General features: G+C 33.6%; 1 protein-coding gene across 4 annotated transcripts in view; it reads right to left on the bottom strand.

Annotated features, from left to right (window-relative positions):
* Positions 1 to 463: 463 nt before the first annotated feature.
* Positions 464 to 19,331, bottom strand: part of SHOC2 (SHOC2 leucine rich repeat scaffold protein) — a 44,232-nt gene continuing 25,364 nt past the window's right edge. For all 4 annotated transcript variants that reach the window (XM_016212133.2, XM_016212134.2, XM_087823941.1 and 1 more), the window contains 7 exons: positions 17,482 to 17,619; positions 13,005 to 13,135; positions 8,550 to 8,738; positions 6,929 to 7,051; positions 4,858 to 4,995; positions 4,431 to 4,548; positions 464 to 2,553 (listed from right to left, as the gene is read on the bottom strand). In XM_016212133.2, the coding sequence (XP_016067619.1) occupies positions 2,345 to 2,553; positions 4,431 to 4,548; positions 4,858 to 4,995; positions 6,929 to 7,051; positions 8,550 to 8,738; positions 13,005 to 13,135; positions 17,482 to 17,619 (1,046 nt within the window). In that variant the 3' untranslated portion in view covers positions 464 to 2,344. The remainder of the gene's footprint in view (positions 2,554 to 4,430; positions 4,549 to 4,857; positions 4,996 to 6,928; positions 7,052 to 8,549; positions 8,739 to 13,004; positions 13,136 to 17,481; positions 17,620 to 19,331) is intronic.

Genomic DNA, 19,331 nt, shown 5'->3' with positions numbered 1-19,331 from the left:
TGTTTTGCTACTATACAGGGTGAGGCAAAAGTAGGTTTACAGGTGTGAGTACATGAAACAGTTTATTCTCGTATTGTTACTTATTATTGTATTATCTTCCCTATGAACTGTAAATCTACTTTTGCCCCACCCTGTATATTAACAAAAAGCAAAGTTTAGAGCAATGTAACATTCTATGACTTTTTTTTTTTTAATTTACTGAGCCTCATCAAGAGACTAAACCTAATTCCTTTAAAAGAAAAATTTTGGACATGCCAGTTAGTCCTACCGCAGTTTAGGAAAAGTATTAGCTTACATATGGTCAACAATGTTTAAAAAATCGTGTCTATCTTCGTTTTAAGAAACAACCTCTCCCCCCCCAAAAAAGACATTAGATTACTCTCTTTAAAGATCAAGTTCCATCATCTTAATACATAAGCACCTCTAGATATGAGATTTTTAAAAACCACACATACACACAAGCTTTAGGTAGAGCTGTAATAAACAAATTCCTTTTATAAACAAAATTTTAACTGAAAAGCCACAGTAGATGGGAAAAAAGAAGAAAGGATATTACTTAGTAAAATCCAGTGACATCTACAATAGTTTTACAGCACATTTAAGCATTCTAGGGTTTTATATCTTCACCTGCCTTCCATTTCTTAGTTCATCCTTAAAAATTTGCCAATTACAAATATAGGTTCCACCTCAAACTGAGTCCTGATTTTGAGAGCCAGGAAAAGCAAATCAACGCCCCAGGTTTCTATCTTAATATCATGACCTTAATTCAAAAATGATTTTCTTTAAAACACAATGCCCACCTAAATGGAAACAAAAAAAGAAATCCAAGCAGCAATATGTTATTACACATAATAGTTACTCATTATATGGGATGGGTTGTTTAGGATGATATCTAGAATGCACTTGCTCTGTCTCTTCAAAAATTAAATCAACTTAGACTGACACTACCAAAAGTAAGAGTCCTGTATGAGGGGCACGCATTTACAATACTGCCAGCCTTAAAAGCAGTAGAGCAAAAGAAAAGACATCAAGGAGCACATGCATGTCTCACAGAACTCCCACTGAACTATCAATGGCTTCTATGCAATGTGCTTCTTTTCCATAACAGTATTCACAACTACCAAGAAAGGAAAGATGAGATTAAAATCAATGGTACTGAACTGAATTGTTTGAAGCCAGTGCCCCACATGTGGGGAAAGTGCATTTAGTTCAGCAGCAATACAGCACAGTGTGAAGATATTGTGCTTAGACGCAGATATTCCAAAACTGAAAGATGTACAAGGCAAGTCAAGATATAAAACCATAGTACACTGTTAAATAACCTTGAAACATACATATATTGCAGTGTTCAAAGAAAAACATTCATTTTCATTGTACAAGGCTAGGGAGAAATCCTTAAAGTTACCTATTGTAGTTTATGATATAATAAATACATATCTATATAGCATTGTATATACATATATAGAATGTGTGTGTTTATGCAATTTTTTTTTTTTTTTGGCCAAATTAGTCTGTTATTTTTTGTGGACCTGCAACTTTTAGGAATGAAAACTCCTTTGCACTACAAGTTTCTATTCCCCCAAACTTAAGAAAAGATATTTATACTAGAAAAGGCCTCAATACCCTCCCCCCCAACACAAAGACTCAATTAAAATATTTTGCTTCACAATTGATCTGAGAATCACAATTAAAGGAATTCTAGAATTTTGACTGTAACTTTTCACTTTGCCAGTTGTTTCAAAAGTATCTTTTAATATTTAAACCAGCTGATGCAAATTCTTTGCAGAGGATATAATTTGTCTAGATTTGACTGATTAAAACAGAGCAAATCAAAACAACAACAAAAAAATCCAGTGATTTACTCTGACTGTAAACAATATATAAAATTTAAATCTCAAATTTCAAAATAAGTTAAAGAAAAATTCTACCTTCAGGGCCTATAATACTATAAAGATCTGACAACTGGTAAGGGGAAAATGTATATGAAAAGTTGCAACAAAATTATTTGCCCATTATTTTTGCTAAGAGAAAGTACAACTATACTACCTCTGCCCCTTAAATTTAATAAATTCATAATGTTTACAAATGTTTTGAGCAAACTGGCATATCATATTACACAACAGAAAACATCCATCAAGTTCAGCAAAGAAAACTTATATAAGCCTTTTGTACAGAATTAAAAAAAAATCTAAATGGCTATGATTCCTCTATTAGCAGAAACACATAATGCAGTCTTTATAAATCTGCCAAATATATCAATATCTACATAAATAGATACAGATATAGATATGAAACATTAATGGCAGTCTATTTGTGAACAGTGTGTGGGACCAGCAGACTTGTATCAGACCATGGCACGATATGGACCCTGCATCTTCAGGAATTGAATGATGAAAGAAGGACCCCCAGCAACAATCTGAGGTGGAAGGTGGCTGAGTGGACAGTTCTCAATGCTCATGATTGAAAGTTTGCTGCAAAGAGCCAGCTCAAAGGGAAGGCTGTGAAGGTTGGGGTTGTCATTCAAATACAGTTCTTCTAGGTTCTCCAGTGTACCTGTTTAAAAAAAATCAAATCAATTAATATTTTTTAAAAATTAGTTACTACTAAAATAAATTCAATGGTGCAATGCTATCCTGGGCATTATATATACTCAAATACCCATTTCCTCTTCCTTTCTTCTCCCAATTTTAAAGCTCTATACAACTGCGGGTCTCAAACTTTGCTGCATGTTCAAATCAACAGGGGAAATGTGGAAAACCCTAACATCCAGGTCACATGCCATACCAGGTAGATCGGAATCTTCCTTTGTGGCTGGTTTTCAAGCTTGGAGAGGTTTTTTTAAAACTCCAGAGGTAAGTCTATTGTACAGTCAGTGCCCGTAATCATTTTTCTGTTGTAGATAATGTGACAATCTCTCTTAATACATTTCTCATGTGGAAAGGTTTTTGTTACTTGGTATAAATCTTTCACTAAGAAACTTATCACATATCTAAAAGTAAGACAAAAGTGAATTTATATAACCTTTTAAAATTTTTTCTTAGACTGTCTTAGGATACTCATACTTTCCAGGCAAATGTCTCAAGCAACTGCATGAGGCCAGCTAAATAAATGTACTAGAAATAAAAGTGTAAAGTTTCCTTATGTGTTGCCAATTTTTTAACTTCAAAATCTGTGATATCTGATAGTGGTATGTAGAAGAATAAAAATAATGGTTACCAAGTAATGGATTTGTTTATATTTAATAGTTTAACATTCAGAGAACACTATGAGAAGCTATTACCATCTTTATTTTACAGGCAGGAAACTTGAAACTCAGGGTTTCCCTACCTTATCCAAAGCCACAAAGCAAGATTTTGAATTGTCTATTTTACTTCAAAACCATTCTTAACCACTAATCTATAGTGCTATGGAACAGCATGGTACAGATGGGAGAACACAATACATGAACTTAACTAATTTAAAAGCTACTATGTAACCTCAATCAATTAACTCTTTATAAAATGGGATTACAACTTGCACTGCCTCAAATTCAAGGTGGTTATGTTGATTATATGAAGTAATAGATAAGAAAACACTTAGAAAATTCTAAAGTATTAATCAAATATTATTATTAAACCTCATAAGGAAATCTGTTTTTGGCATAAGACATTACTAATGTAAAGCAAGCCTGTGTAATTTTTAAATTTGTAAGAAAGCCCGGCCAGTGTGGCTAAGCAGTTGAGCATCGACCTATGATCCAGGCGATCCTGGTCTGAATCCCAATTAGGGCACATGCTCCTGTTGTGGGCTCGATCCCCAATAGGGGGTGTGCAGGAGGCAGTCGATCAATGACTCATCATTGATGTTTCTTTCTCTCTCTCTCTCTCTCTCCCTCCCTCTCCCTGCCGTTCTCTAAAATCAATAAATACATGTTTTTTAAAAAATAAAATTTGTTAGAAATATAAAATAACTCTTTGAAATTAAGGTCATACCTACTATAGAAATATAAGTATGCTAAAACATTCTCAAATACAACATTAGCCCTGAGAGAAACCTAACCAACCAACCAATAAACCAACCAACCAACCCACCAACCACTGATGCTCTATTAAAAAAACACCTAGCCAGGCCAGGCATGGCTCAGCGGTTCAGCATCGACCTAGGATTCAGGCGATCGAGGTTCAATTCCCGGCCAGGGCACATGCCCGGGTTGCCGGCTCAACCAATGACTCTCTCATCATTGATGTTTCTATCTCTCTCTCCCTCTCCCTTCCTCTCTCTGAAATCAATGAAGATATATTTTTAAAAAAAAACAAAAAAACACCTAAATACCTTGAGCCTGCTGGAACCTCAGTTGACAAAGAGAGATTTGTCATAATTCTCTGAAATACTACTTGAACAAACAAAGAGCAAACTATTAGTACAGAATCAAGCATCCAAAGAGTCCATACCAATTTCCTCAGGAAGATGAGTAAGCAGGTTCTCTCCAAGGCCCAGATGTGTGAGATTGGTGAGGTGACCAATGCCTCTGGGAAGGGTGGTCAACTGGTTGTTTGTCAAGACTAATTTCTAAAAGACCAACATAATAAAAGATGGTTATATATAAATTTCCAGCAACTAATGTACATTAGTACATTAGCATAAACAGGGAAATTAGATTAAATAGGACAAAAATCACTCATTAAGTTTTTCTTTCAAAAAATATCATTTGTTAGGAAGACAAAAGCAAACAGGTTAAATGAACATAAAACTCAGCCCTAATGCTAAAATAGGAAAATCTATCAGGTCTCTAAGAACATTTCTTAAGAAAAATGTGCAATTTGGAATGCATCCCAAAAATTTTAATCATATAACTATAAAATCATCAGGATATTTTACCTGTAAATCCTTAAGATAAGCAATTTCATTTGGCAAGGATTCCAACTTGTTCTCCTCTAGATCCAACTCTCTTAACTTCCTAAGGTTTCCAAGACCATGGGGAAGCTTCTTTAGAAGATTGTTTGATAATATCAGAACCTAAGGAGAAATTATTGATAGTGTTTGGCAACTCATAAAATGGAATTATATATTACCATTGTGTGGCTTAAAATTTATGAAACAATGCTAATTTTCTAAACACTGAATATTAAGGGTAATGTTCAAGTACATCACATAAAACACAACTTATTATTCTAAAAAAATCACCATACTTACTGGAAATAGATTTTATTTGATTAAGTCAAAATTAATGTAAGCAAAAGTAAAAAATTTAACTTTAAATTAAAAATATATATAATTATTTACTTACAAAAAATATATACAATTACTAATTACTTGCACTAAGACTCACATGGTTAATGGCATTTGATCCTGAATAAGGTACAACTGTCTACCAGGAAACGAGTTATTATTCAAACCACTCACAGACCATCATTTAAGGACGGCGAACAACTGACTTCTAAACTGCCTGCATCAGTCCTGCACAGTTAGTATTTGTGGTGTATTTATTTACACTGCAAGACATCCTACGATATAAAAAGGGTTGAAGAAGACAGTCCCTGTTCTCAGAGAAGTTACAATGGGGGTGCAGGGAAACACCACTGGGTACAGTGACAGTGAAGAGAACACTAAATGGAAAGATCTACATAAGATTCTCGCTTATTTTTTATATAAACTTATTTCCTCCAAAGTTATACTACCACAATAAAATAAACACATACACTAAGACCAAGAAAATAATAATAGCAGTTGTAGTTTACTGAGATTACTATTTACAGGGCACTACAATGAATGCATAAACTACAACCTTACAAGAAAAATACTACATATTCCCCGCATTTCACAGCTGAGGAAACTGATAGTTGGGCATGTTAAATCCATAAGTAAAGAGAGCTAAAAGTACTCAGATCTGTTTGGCTTCAAAGCTCATGCTTTTGACCATTGTACCATACCATCTCACCTTATTAACTAAAAGAATAAAAGAATAAATCAGATTTTTAGAAAACATGGATACAGAGAAAATTTTTAAAAATATGTATTTACTATTAGTAAACTTTCTCATCAAAAGAATGAAAATTCCAGGGACTCATAGGCAGGCAAACTCATACTTGACTAAGGAAGTGACAATAAGATGGACCTTTAATTACGGGAAAGAACTTTAAAAGGAAAAAAAGGGAATGAGAAGAGGGCACTCTAGATATTGAGAATAAGACTAAATATATGGAGCTAAAAATATGCATGTTTTCAACAAAAAAATAATCTATTTAACGAATAAATAAAAGAGTAGGTGGGTAATTAGGATGGAAAAGTAGGCCAAAATTGTATGAAGGGTTCTGAATGCCAGTCAGAGAAATTTATAATTTTTTTTTTCCTTTTTTAAATATATCTTTATTGATTTCAGAGAGAGAAAGGGGGGGGGGGGAGAGAGAGATAGAAACATCAATGATGAGAGAGTCATTGATCGGCTGCCTCCTGCACACCCTCGACTGGGAACTGAGCTCACAACCCGGGCATGTGTCCGACCAGGAATCGAACCACCATCTTCTAGATCATAGGTCGATGCTCAACAGCTGAGCCATGCCCAGCCTGCCCATAATTATTTTGACAGACAATGGTACAGAGTTCTTAAACAATTAAGGGGAAAAATGTGTTCTAAAAAATGCTGGTTTTTTTTAATGCTAAGTTTTAGAAACCTTTTATTTCAAAGATACTCTATAGCACTCAAACTTACCAACTTTTAGTAGGCAAGAGTAATCCAGAAGCATTGAGCCCAGATTAGGCCAACACCTCATCATTCTCACAGGGTTGTATGTTTAAGAGAGCGCTAACATTTCTGATCATCTTCACCCAAATAGAAATCACTTATTTTACCTGGAAATTTTATTTCTTTAAATATGTTTTTATTCATTTTTTTATAAGTGAGACAATGGTGGAAGGACCTAAGGAATTCTAAATGGTCTTTTATACACACCTCAAGAGAAACAAGACCAGACACATCCTCAGGGATCTTTGTGAGCTGATTAGTGGCTAAATTCAATTCTACCATACTGGTCCAAGTTCCAAAATCCAAGGGAAGTGATGTCAACTGATTGTCCTGGCAAAGATAAAAAGAGCATCTAAAGTATAACCACAAAAACAAAGTTTCATATATACTACATGATGGAAAGAGAATTCTGAATTAAACAGAAAACTTTACTTTTTTTAATATAACAAATAAAGAAAGAATAAAAAGCAATAAAAACGCTAAGCCTTTCATACAGTAATTAGGTTTTTAAGGTAAAACTGGAAGTTTGTTCCCTATGTGATTATCCGTATTGCACATAGAAAAAATATACCATGCAAACCAACACTTCAGATTTCAAAGGTTCCAGTGATAAATATGATGTTTTCTCCATTTAGCAATAATGTACAGAAATCACTGAATAAAATGTAGATGCTCAGGAGCACAATGAAAGAATAAACATCTAATTAGGGCCTACAAGGAAACCATGTAACCTCAGCAATTCTAGAGATGCTGAGCAATAAAGAGAGGGAAAAAGTCTTAAGACAGCAATTTAAAATCATTAAAACACTAATTAAGTATTCAATTTTACTTTAAAAGTCCGTAAGAAAAGATGACAAAAAATATTTATCATTGAATAAAAACAGATGATGAAATAGTGTAATGCTAATTGTTTAAAAATGAGATATAACTATACATAGAAAAAGAGTAAAATATATGCCAATGATTCACTATTTTTCCACTTCCTCACATTCATTTGTAAAATACATTTTCATCAATAACAACTCTTCCCACACTGTCACATGTTTGGGGTGTTCGTCTTAAGAGGGAAGCATCAGTACTCCGTCCCAGGTGAGTACTGATTATGCCAATATGTTAACAGTGATGCTACATCTCATTGGTGGGATTATTTTATGTCCTTTTTGTTAATCTGTATTTATATATTTTTTTTGCGATATACAATGATTACTTGTCTCATTTTACACAAAATCATCCATAAGAGAAATACCAAGTAGCAAACATCCATTTGAAAACCAAGTTTTTCTTTTATTAGGATATTTTAACTTATTACCTATTTATTATAACATTTCAACTTATTATCTTTCAATGCCCAAACAACTGATAGTTAATAGTATGATAAAACATTTTCATTTAAAAAACTTACTACTGGTGTTTATATGAAGAGGAAAATGTCAGGTTTTATTTGACTTCAAGAAAAACTGGTTAAATATTTGTTATAATTTTGAAGAAAAATTAAGACAAAGCTCTATGCAAAGTTTTATTTCACTGAAAACAACAACCCTTTCCAAGCTAACATGTTACATTATCATCATATAAAGCTCTGCAGTAAATATCCCCACAATTATGCTTTTATGGACATTCATAGGTATTTCTTTGGGACAAATTGCTAAGGGCATGCACCATTCCAAGATTTGTTATCTAATACAAGCTGCCCTGAAGTATCCTTATTATCAGTTTGGACCCCATCAGCAAGAAGCAAATACTCATTCTCCACACTGATAGACAAAACGTAATTAGTAGAAGTGCTAATCATAGTAGCTTTTTCCCCCTACTATAAACAGAGGCTTACCTTCATATTCAGCTTACTTAACACTTTTGCTCTGGAGAAAATTCCAAATGGAATTTTATTGATCCGATTGTGTTCCATGTTGAGGGAATAGATGGTGGAAAACTGAGATGGACCACCTACTGGATATAACTGGAAGCAATTTCTAGCTAAGGTCAAACTATTCAGTTTCACAAGACTTGATAAAAGGCTCTGTAAAAAAAAATGAAATAAACATAACAATTAGAACTGTAAAAAGACTTATTTTATAGAGTACAGAGCAGAAGTCCCAACCACAAATGCCTTAAAGGGCCTTGAAGGTAAGAAGTGACAGAGCCTGGCAGGGCCTTCTGTGATGCCTCCTTGATGCCTCCTGGACAGTGACAGTCATTCCTCAGCTCTAGCTCATTGCTCCTTCCAGGAATATAGAGCCAATGTAGTCAGGTTTTCAGATTTTACAAGAAAAAGGAAAGTCAATTACTTATAGGAAATCTAATTTTTATTCTTTGGCTCAATTTACTTAAAACGTTATAAATAAAATATGTCTGTGGGGAAGAGGTGTCTCATGAGTGGCAAGTCTGAGAGCTCTATAAAACAGAAACTTTGATATCAGACAGTCCTGGTCCTGCCACTTGCTGTGAGACTAATCCTTTCCAGGTCTTAGTACCTAGCGCTAAATTATTATTAAGATTAACATAATGCCTGGCACAGAGTAAGCAGTTCTTTAGTAATTTAATGGGTCCTTTTAGGAATATTAAATTCAGAAGATGATTATACTTCCTGATATTGTATAATACATTGCTTTTCCATATGGTAAAATTTCTGAGGGAATATGCACCTATCAATTGAGTATTTATTAAGCACATAACCCCATATCCCCTTACTTAAGCCTCCCACCATGTAACCACAGTGCTAAATATTTAGGTATTACAAAAGAATCTCTGCTATTAAGAATAAACCCTACTTAGACATATCACACAGGTAAGAAAAAAGAAAATAATACATAACTGTATATAATCAATGATACATTACATAGAATAGGCTCTTGCTATTCAGTCTGGTTCAAGGAAAGCAAATCAGCACCCTCTGGGAGCTTGCTGGAAATGCAGAGTCCTAGGCCCCACTCATGCAGAAGCATAATATGAATCCTAAGATTCTCAGGTAATCTGAATAGTCATTAATGTTTGAGAAACACTGGTATAGGCTATAAATCAGTTTGAAATCCTGGCTCTGTCTTTTAGGAGCTTGTGATGTGGGGCAAGTTATTTCTTTGAAACTTAGTTTTACTCATTTGTAAATGATGATGCCCTCCCTATTTTATAAGTTGTTGTAAAGACTTTTTAAAGAAATAAAATACATATCTAGTTTTACAATATCTAGCATATAATAAGTACTTAAATTTTAAGTCCCTTCTCTATTTAAACTGAAAGAAAAGATAAGAAATACTGGAAAAACTGGAAAAGCAGCAAGGAGACTGAGAGTGAGCTAAATTTTAAAGGATGAAAAAAAAATTAAATATTTAGAGTAGAAGAAAACTCTGTAAAATAAAAGCCCAAGCAGGAATGTGTGTGAAATGTTCATGTGCATGTATGTTTTAAATAATGTTCAAACTTTAGCTGTTCACCATGAGGAAACTGAAGACAGTATCTGAGGTGTGAGTGATTTGCATGGCCAGCTGAAGGAATGAAATAACTATATAATTAAAGGTGTAATTATATGGTGAACTGAAACATGTTCTTTATACTGAATGTTAAGAAGCTATTCAACATTTGTCTACTGGTATACACAGATAAAAGGAAGAGCACAGATAAGAGTGGTGAGAAAGTTTTGTACAGCAGTCAATTTAGGAAAAATGTCTCATACTTTATTGAAAATAAAGGAGTTTTATTGAGTCTCATGGTAAAAATGTTAGTGTCATTTTTCTCACAGCTTATTGAATTGACATTCTTTTATTTAAAATGTTAATACCAGAGGACATTTGAAAAGGTGCAACAAGAAGGCTGCTCCCCAACCTCTCTCTTAGATCACGCCGTGAAGTTTTGGGGCTATCATTGTTTTAGAGTCTGACACATCTAGGTTCTCATCTTAGATGTTCACTTACCAGTTTTGTGACCTTTGGTGAATTAATTAGATAATCAATATATCTCTCACCATATTCCCAGAAAAATATGTAAGGTAACAAATCTGGTCAGAAACCTAACTTTTCTTAAGTCTTATTTCCCTACTTATTTGATAAGAATACCCCAATAATTAGTAGAATTATAATGAAGATTTGAATGGATTAATACATTCAGAGCTCCTAGCGTTATGCCTTGAGCATTATTAAGTTCCTTTTCCTATGTGTACATGTCTACATTAAAACCAGTCCATTTTCAGACAGTCTTCAAATGAAAAAGTATATAGTCATTCTATAGGTTCTGATTTCAGCAATATATGAGCCCCAACTGGAAAACACTTTCCTGATTTTTCTTGCCTAACCCAGCCTGAGTGTCTAGAATAAGTGCTATCTAATGGATTTTGTCTTCCTTATTTGTGATAAGTACAGATAATAACATATTTGCATTAGAAATATGCTCTTACAAAGCACATATACTATGTTTAAATAAGACTTAATGATTTCCCATATTTGGACAGGGCCAATCAAGGGTTTCCCCATAGTCTCTCCATCTGAAAGATAAGTCAGTTTAAACACACACACACACACACACACACACACACACACACACACACACACACACACACACACACACACACACACACACACACACACACACACACCCCCCCCCCCCCCTTCTTCCACAGCAAGACTGAAGAGAGCTGTCGTCTTTATAATTCTATCAAAAATAAATCCATACTTATTTCACTTACAAAATATTACGTATGAAAGTACTTATTATAATCTCTGTATCCTAAGAGGTAACCAATAATTATTAGTTTCCCTTCACTGGAAGTAAGACTAAATATATAAATAAATTTTTAAAATTCTCACTGTTTAATTTGATATATGCCCAGTCTTTATAGTTAGGCACAGCAAAGTTGTAAAAGCAGCCCATCTTACTTAAGCTCACAAATCACACCCTAAAAGCATCCCAACAAGGTCTAATTAATGTGCTAATTGTCTGTCTTATTACAGATAAGAATCACTTTTAGAAAAGGGGATGATGACATTAAACAGTAGAACCTCACCCATTTTGATCATTCTAAATTACCACTATCACAGAAACACAGAAATCCAGACAGTCTAGTTGTTAGGGTTCTATCTGCAATCTGTGGGTTCTATTTCTTATCCCGTTTAAGCTGCTAACAGTGGTGCTCCTTTGCCACAGGTGAGATACTGTCATAATAGTTTTACTGAACTGGTCCAGCCTAGAAACTACAATCCTGGGAAACTCATTTCTCTACTCCAACCAAACCACTTTCTGAAACCCCAAACACCCAGATTAATAGGAGCCAAATTAATAGGTGCTACTTTATTTCTGTATTCCTTAGACACAAATAAACTGAATATATTTATTATATAAACTAATTGCTACAAACCTATAGCTTCATCTGCTTAAACTGTTCTTTCTAAATCAAAGCATAAATCTGAAGAACATTCATCCAAAGCACCTTTATTCTTAATTCAAATAAACATACACAAACTCCACGGAAAAACTAGCAATAGTTGAAACATAAGACTTTGCAAAAGCTCACTCAATCCATAAGCCCAGGACTCCATCCTTTTGTATGTCAGAATTCTATAATAAGGTATTACGCTGAATAACCGTAAGTAAACATAAGAGTTGCGGGGTGTGCTAAAACAAGGAGGCAGCAAGAGGAGGAAAGGCAAGAGTGAAAAAATAATAAAGTTAAGAAGGATTTTTTAAAAGTATCTTACCCAATAAAGCTCTGAGCAAAATAAGTGGAAATATTTTTCCAATACAGCCAACAAAACCCAAATTAAAACTAATGTGTTAAAAGATAACAGATTTTGGTGACTGACAGACGCAAAATAGGCTTTAATAGTATTGTATAAGCAGGGTAATAACTTGGGTCACAGTTATTGCAGCTAATATTAACCTTGATAATAAATAGTATGTTCTATATAGTTCATTCTTTTCATTTATCATCTTTCTACAGTAAGTTTTTTTGTAACTGAACTGGGTGGGGTAGTGAGTTTTAAAACCAGCCATACAACTTTTCCTTTATTATAGCTTTTATTGCTAGTTTCAAATGACATGAGAAATATTTACGTGGTGCTGAAGGGGAATGTAGCACACCAATTTTCCACCTTGGTTTCTCCCTTCAGCACATCAAAAATAATAATATGTTCCTTTAATCACATCTATTCTTTCTTCTTTGGAATTTTTATCTTAGTGGTGGCTATATATCCACAGCATACTCACTTTTAGGCACTCTCAATCATCAAATTATTTACCCAGATGTAAAGACTTATTAGTTTTCCCTTCATTAGCCTGCAGGCTCGTTCCTGCTTCTTACCTCTGGTAAAGTAGAAATGTTATTGTTCTCTAAATTTAATTCTTCAAGTGCACTGCATTTTGCCAGTGATCTGGGTATTGCTGACAGTCTGTTATATCTCAGACCAAGACGACTTAAACTGGACAGGTTTCCTGTGAACACACATAAAAAAAGAATTTTTTAAAATATGATAAGCTCTCACTGAGTATGATGTTGGCTATAGGTTTGTCATATGTGTCCTTTATTATGTTGAGGTATGTTCCCTCTACTCCCACTTTGCTGAGAGTTTTTATCAAAAATGGGTGCTATATTTTGTCGAATGCTTTTTCTGTATCTATTGATATGATCAAAGCAATCTACAGATTCAATGCAATTCTTATTAAAATACCAACAGCATATTTCACAGATCTAGAACAAATATTCCAAAAATTTATAAGGAACCAAAAAAGAACCGAATAACCTCAGCAATCTTAAGAAAGAACAGAGTGGGAGGGATCACTATACCTGATATCAATCTATACTACAAAGCCATTGTAATAAAAACAGCCTGGTATACTGGCACAAGAACAGGCATATAGATCAATGGAACAGAACAGAGACCCCAGAAGTCAACCCACACCATTATGGTCAGTTAATATTTGACAAAGGAGGCAAGAGCATACAATGGAGTAAAGACAGTCTCTTCAATAAATGGTGCTGGGAAAACTGGACAGATACATACAAAAATATGAAACTAGACCACTCAATCATTTTTAAATTACAAAATATATTAATGCATCTTACTCTCTTCCCTCAGATAACCATGGTTTGTAATCTAATATGTACCTATGGAGCCCTTTCTCTAAGCATTTACTTACACATATATAAATAATGGGATTTTGCTTTGTTTTTATATAAATGGGATCATTCCATATGCTCCCCCCAACCCCTGCAATATCACAGGTCATAGTAAGTGCAGGAAACCTCATTTCATTTAACCTTTGTACAGTATTCTACCATTGTCTTACTGTTATCTCTCTAATCATCTCCCAATCTGATGGCATTTGTTTCTAATTTTTAAAAAGGAATTCTGTAATGAACAACCTTATACATACACCTTATATACATGTGAAAGTATTTCTGATCTATCAGAAGATATTTTAAATCTTGATAGACAGTATAAGGCTTTATCAGTTTCATTCCCACCAAGAGTGAAGGACAGTGCCCACTTCTCACATACTTTTAAGATGGAGAGGGAGGAAGATACCAGTATCTTACCCCTTGCCTACTCAATGCCTGTGGCCACTACAGCTACAGCCAGGCCGGTAAAGGTGGGGATTTTCCTACTAGTAGTGATGATGTCTGACTATAAAGAACTTCAAAATCTTTTGAACAAATTTTAATTTGCTATATGAAGTTGAAGATAAAAGAGGCAGTCAACCTTAAAAACCTGGAATAAATAAGATCAATCCTTTCTCTCCTTCATACCACTGCTTTCCCTATGGAGGAAAGCTGTTCCACTGTAATAAAATGACTGAAGCATTCATTAAGGGGTCTTTGAAATCTGCCAGAAGAGGAAAGGGCTTGTTAATAGTAAAAAGTTTCCACAATTTTGCTCCATCAACTGGCATGCCTCATTCAATCACTGTTTACAGTAAAATAGTAGACAAATGCAATGTTCTAACCATTTTTTTTCACTGAAACCTAAAAGATTTCTCTGGAAACAAAGATTAGTATGCTAACCAAATTCTAAATGCTTATCAACTCAAAAGCCCAGTAAATAGAACCAGATACCTAAAACTTCTCTTCCAAAGGCAAAATAGCTCTTAAATTCAGAATAGGCTTCTAGAATTTAAAAACTACAAAATGAAAATGATGGTGAAATTGCCATATATTATCTAGCACCAAAATTCACGATTACTTAAACAAAAATGGTACCTCCAACTTTCCTAAACATTTTCTTTTTCCCTGTGTGTGTGGTAGAAGTTTACATTAAACTTCTAAAAATTTAATGTATGAGAATGCTATTCTGATGAAAAAATTCACATTTGCAGAAAGGCTTTATTACTTTCTTGAGAGCGTGGTATGTCCAAAGATTCATCCACATTTTGCCAAAATCTATTACTCTCAGAAAAATAAAAGAGGTAAAAAAAATTAAGGATGAAATATCAAAACTCTCTTATGCCAGAAACAAACCTGACATCAGAAGTTTGGCATTTACTGTGATTCACTCCCTACAGTGGTTTCAACCTCTAACCTCTTTCAATGAGCGGTTTTAACCACAAACTAAACTGCAACCTAGAAATCAAGCCATAGCTTGCTGTAATATTGAGCCACTGCGAGTAAGTAAAATCAATGTTGCTGAGATTCTGTGTATAAATGTAGGCTGATCACTGCCAATCACTGGCATTTGGCTTTTAAGTGCTTAACTTTGACTGTAAGTTGTTCTGTGCTCCACTTTGACAGCTTGCTTTCTTATGCTGTCAGATTTTTAAAATATAGCAACATCAAATGGCTATGAATTAAAATTAGATGCTTTCAATTTCAGCAAATATAATCAGCATCTGTAGGTTAATTCAGGATAACTTTTGAGTAAGACTCTACCTTAAACAGCCTCAATCTTAATTAGCAAAAAATCAGCAGAAAAGACACAATTCTAACAATGGAATAACATCAAAGATACAATTTTTTCAACATTAAACTGAAAAGCAAGCAATACAAAAATTCTTAAATGCCAAAAACCCAAAAGAATGCCACTATTAAAAAGAAAACTAGTAAAGTTGTTACATGTGCACTCCACTGTAATTACCTAAAACCTGTTACATGTGAGCTCCACTGTAATTACCTAAAACCTAACTACTAAAACTCTACTTGTTGATAAAACCATAATTACTGTAACATTTCTTCAGAGCCCAGTGCAACAAAAAGACCTCTGTGAATTGTTCTGTGCTCCAGCCTTGAAGGCAAGGTCTTGTTGTACATTTCTCTCTTTATCGCATTTTGAGAAGAAGAAATAGAAAGTAAAAAATTTTTTCCTACTTCGCACACAACCCCTCCACCCACCCCGCCCCCAATTTCATAAAACCACCAGAGATCTCAGAAGGCTTTAAGATGATCAGGTTCATAGTTTGAAACCAAATGACTATTGTAATGAAGTTTAATGTTTTCTTTAGTTCGTAACTGATTCTTGAATAAGAAAATATTTACATGAAAGAGAATACACTTTTTATTCTTCAACAGGGCAGACTAATGGTTAAATCAGAGATACTATAACAGGGTTTTAAGTACTCTCTCACTTAACTGCAACCAGCTGGCCCCTCCCCATTTTCCCTGCCTCTTCTCCACATTCTATGAGCGGTCAGTGATCCTGGCACTACTCAGCCTGGAAGTAAATGGCAGTGATTACTGCCAATGAGTGATAACTACTCTAAGAGTGTTCATGTTAAAGAAAGAAAGAGGTAAAACATCTCAGTTATGTTTTTAAAAAAAGGAAAGGCAAGGAAATAAAGTGAATTTTGGAAAAGTAATTGTAAGATGGTAGTTAGAAGATTTGATTTTCATCTGTGAGTTTATTCTAGGGAATTTCTTTAGTCTAGGGAAAAGAGAATAGTAAGGCAGCTGCTACAGGATCAGCATTGACTCTCCACGATAGGTGTTGATTTTTCGTTTGTTTTTCTTTTTAAGTGATACTTTTCAAGAAGACTAGGAAAAAGGAAAAGTATTAGGAAAATTATATTCTAATTAGTTTGCCCTATCTGTTTTAGGTGAATCACACTTCTCCAATAAATGAGAGGAAGAATCTCAAAGGTCAATTAGGACTGTTGAGATCTGTAACAGACCAAAACCCAAATGTTCAAATTTCTCACCAAATCTCAACCTTCTGCTATATAAAGTAGAGATGGATGGAAGAAGGCAAAAGCATTATTTTAGTAAGCATAGTATATGATAAATGACTACAATATTATAAAAAATTTCAATAAACATTCTTATTCATTTTGCCATTATACTTGGAATAACAGCTGTACTCTATTTGCTGACAACTATCAAAGACTATAAAAAAATAAAATATTAAAATTTTTCTTATTGTTAATCTTTCAGTTCTCATTGATTGCCCATACATACTTGTAATCTGACCACGTAGAATGTGCTAGAAGTGAGGCACTTGTGTTACTGTGATATAACATCTTAACTACAAGATTAATAATGAAAATCTTTTCGTATTAATAAAACACACTTAAAATACAGAAGAATTACTTCTGAGAGAACAGAGAAATGTAAAATTAAGAAAGCCAGGAGAAAGAAGGATACATGGATCTCTCTGAAGGTCATCAGAGATGCAAATTAAAGTGACAGGAAATGGAAAGTGATTTTTACATACAACCTTTTAGAAGTTTTACTACTTTGACAATGTTGAATTCTAATATTTTAATGTTATCATCAAAATGGATCAAAAATAGTCTTTTAATGTCCAAATAGCTATAAATGATGATCGATACCTTCTTCCTCCTCTCATACCTACCTATAGTATCTGGGAGGTCTAGCAGTTCATTGTGCTGCAAGTCAAGGTTGGTTATCTGTGTGCAGTTTCCAATCTCTTTCGGAAGATGTTCAAGTTGATTGTGAGCTACATCCAGCGTAATGAGGTTACATAATTCACCTGTAAATTGACCAACATAAAACTTTGATAAGAATTATTAAAGAATATATTAAATCATACTGAAAGAAAACCTTCATTTTCTATATCATAATTATACTTTCTTTCAGAAAAAGTCAAACACAAAAATCTAAAACTGTTATTTGAAAATGACATCTTATAAATACTGAATCATGGTGTACACCTGAAACTAACATGCTGTATCTCAATTATACCTAAAAAGAGAGAAAGAAAAAAAAAGACATCAGATAAAATTAAAATGTTGACTGTAAATGATTACCATCATACATATATATAAGAAATCAACTCAACCACAAACATTTACATTTGTATATTCCAAGAGCTCACAAATTTTTTAACCAAATTCAACACAGTATCAGCTTTGAATTTAGTTTGAGAATCACTTTCTATCTCAAAATATATATGTAAATCAAAACCACAATGAAATACCACTTCACACTCATTAGGATGGCTGCAATAAAAAAGAAAGAAAATAAATGTTGGATTGGAACCTTTGTGCTTTACCTCCAAGAGCCCCAACCCCATATTCTCAGGGTGAAGTTAGGAGAAAATTCGCCTCCTGTTTCACCTAGAGATATCATATTCAAACTGCAGAAAATCAAAGTCAAAGAAAAATTTTGAAAGCTGGGGGAGAGAAACGTCTTACATATAAAGACACAAGGGTAAGAATTACACTGGGCTTCTCTTCAGAAACCATGCAAGTAATAAGAGAATGGGATAAAATAATTTAGTGCTGAGAGGAAAAAACCCCACCAACCTCAGTCTTTATCCAATAAAATTACCCTTTAAAAGAAAAAATATTTTCTCAAAAAAAATTTTTTTTAATTGAGGAAAACCGAGTAGTTCTTTCTTGCAAGAATATTAAAGGAAGTTTTTAGAAAGGAAAATAATATAGGTTGGAAATTTTGATCTACATTAAGAAAAGGAAAAAGCATTAGAGAAAAAAATAAAAAATATCTAACATAACAGTTTGTTCAAAGTATTAATAGCAACAATATGTTGGGTGATTATAGATTAAGGAAGGATACACGAAATAAATGTCAGCAAAGTTATAAGAAACAGAAGGGAGGAATTGGGAATATTGTTATAAGGTACCCATACTACCCACAAAGTGGTACAGTGTTATTTTAAATGTGGACTTATATAAGCTGTAAATATATTCTGCAAAACTCCAGGGCAACCACACACAGACATACAAATAAAAAAATTAAAGAGAAGTATAAATGATATGCTAAGGAAAGAGAATGGAATAATATAAAATGCTCAATTAAAACCAGAAAAATGGTGAAAGACAAAAAAAGAAATCAAAACCAAGTTTAACTAATAGAACACAGTTACAAATATAGTTGATATTAATCCACCTAAATCAACACTTTAAATGTGAATAATCTAAATTCACCAAATAAAAGACAGACTGACTGCACAGCAGTAATGAAATAAAACCCAACTCTGTTATCTTCAAAAAATTCACTTTAAATACAGACACAAGTAGATTAAAAGTAAAGAGATGGAGAAAGAGATACAACGTTAACATTAATCAAAAGAAGGCTATATTCAGAAAGGATATCTTGGTTGCTTCCAATTATTCAAGAAAAATTATCAGGGATATAGAAGGCATTACATAAATGGAAGAATTCTCCACAACACAGCAATCTTTAAAGTGCATGTGCCTGCTTATCTCCTCCATATCTAGT

Source organism: Miniopterus natalensis, chromosome 14 (genome assembly GCF_054644295.1).
Source record: "Miniopterus natalensis isolate mMinNat1 chromosome 14, mMinNat1.hap1, whole genome shotgun sequence".
In the NCBI taxonomy this organism is placed as follows: domain Eukaryota; kingdom Metazoa; phylum Chordata; class Mammalia; order Chiroptera; family Miniopteridae; genus Miniopterus; species Miniopterus natalensis.
This window is presented reverse-complemented; position numbering and strand designations above follow the sequence as displayed.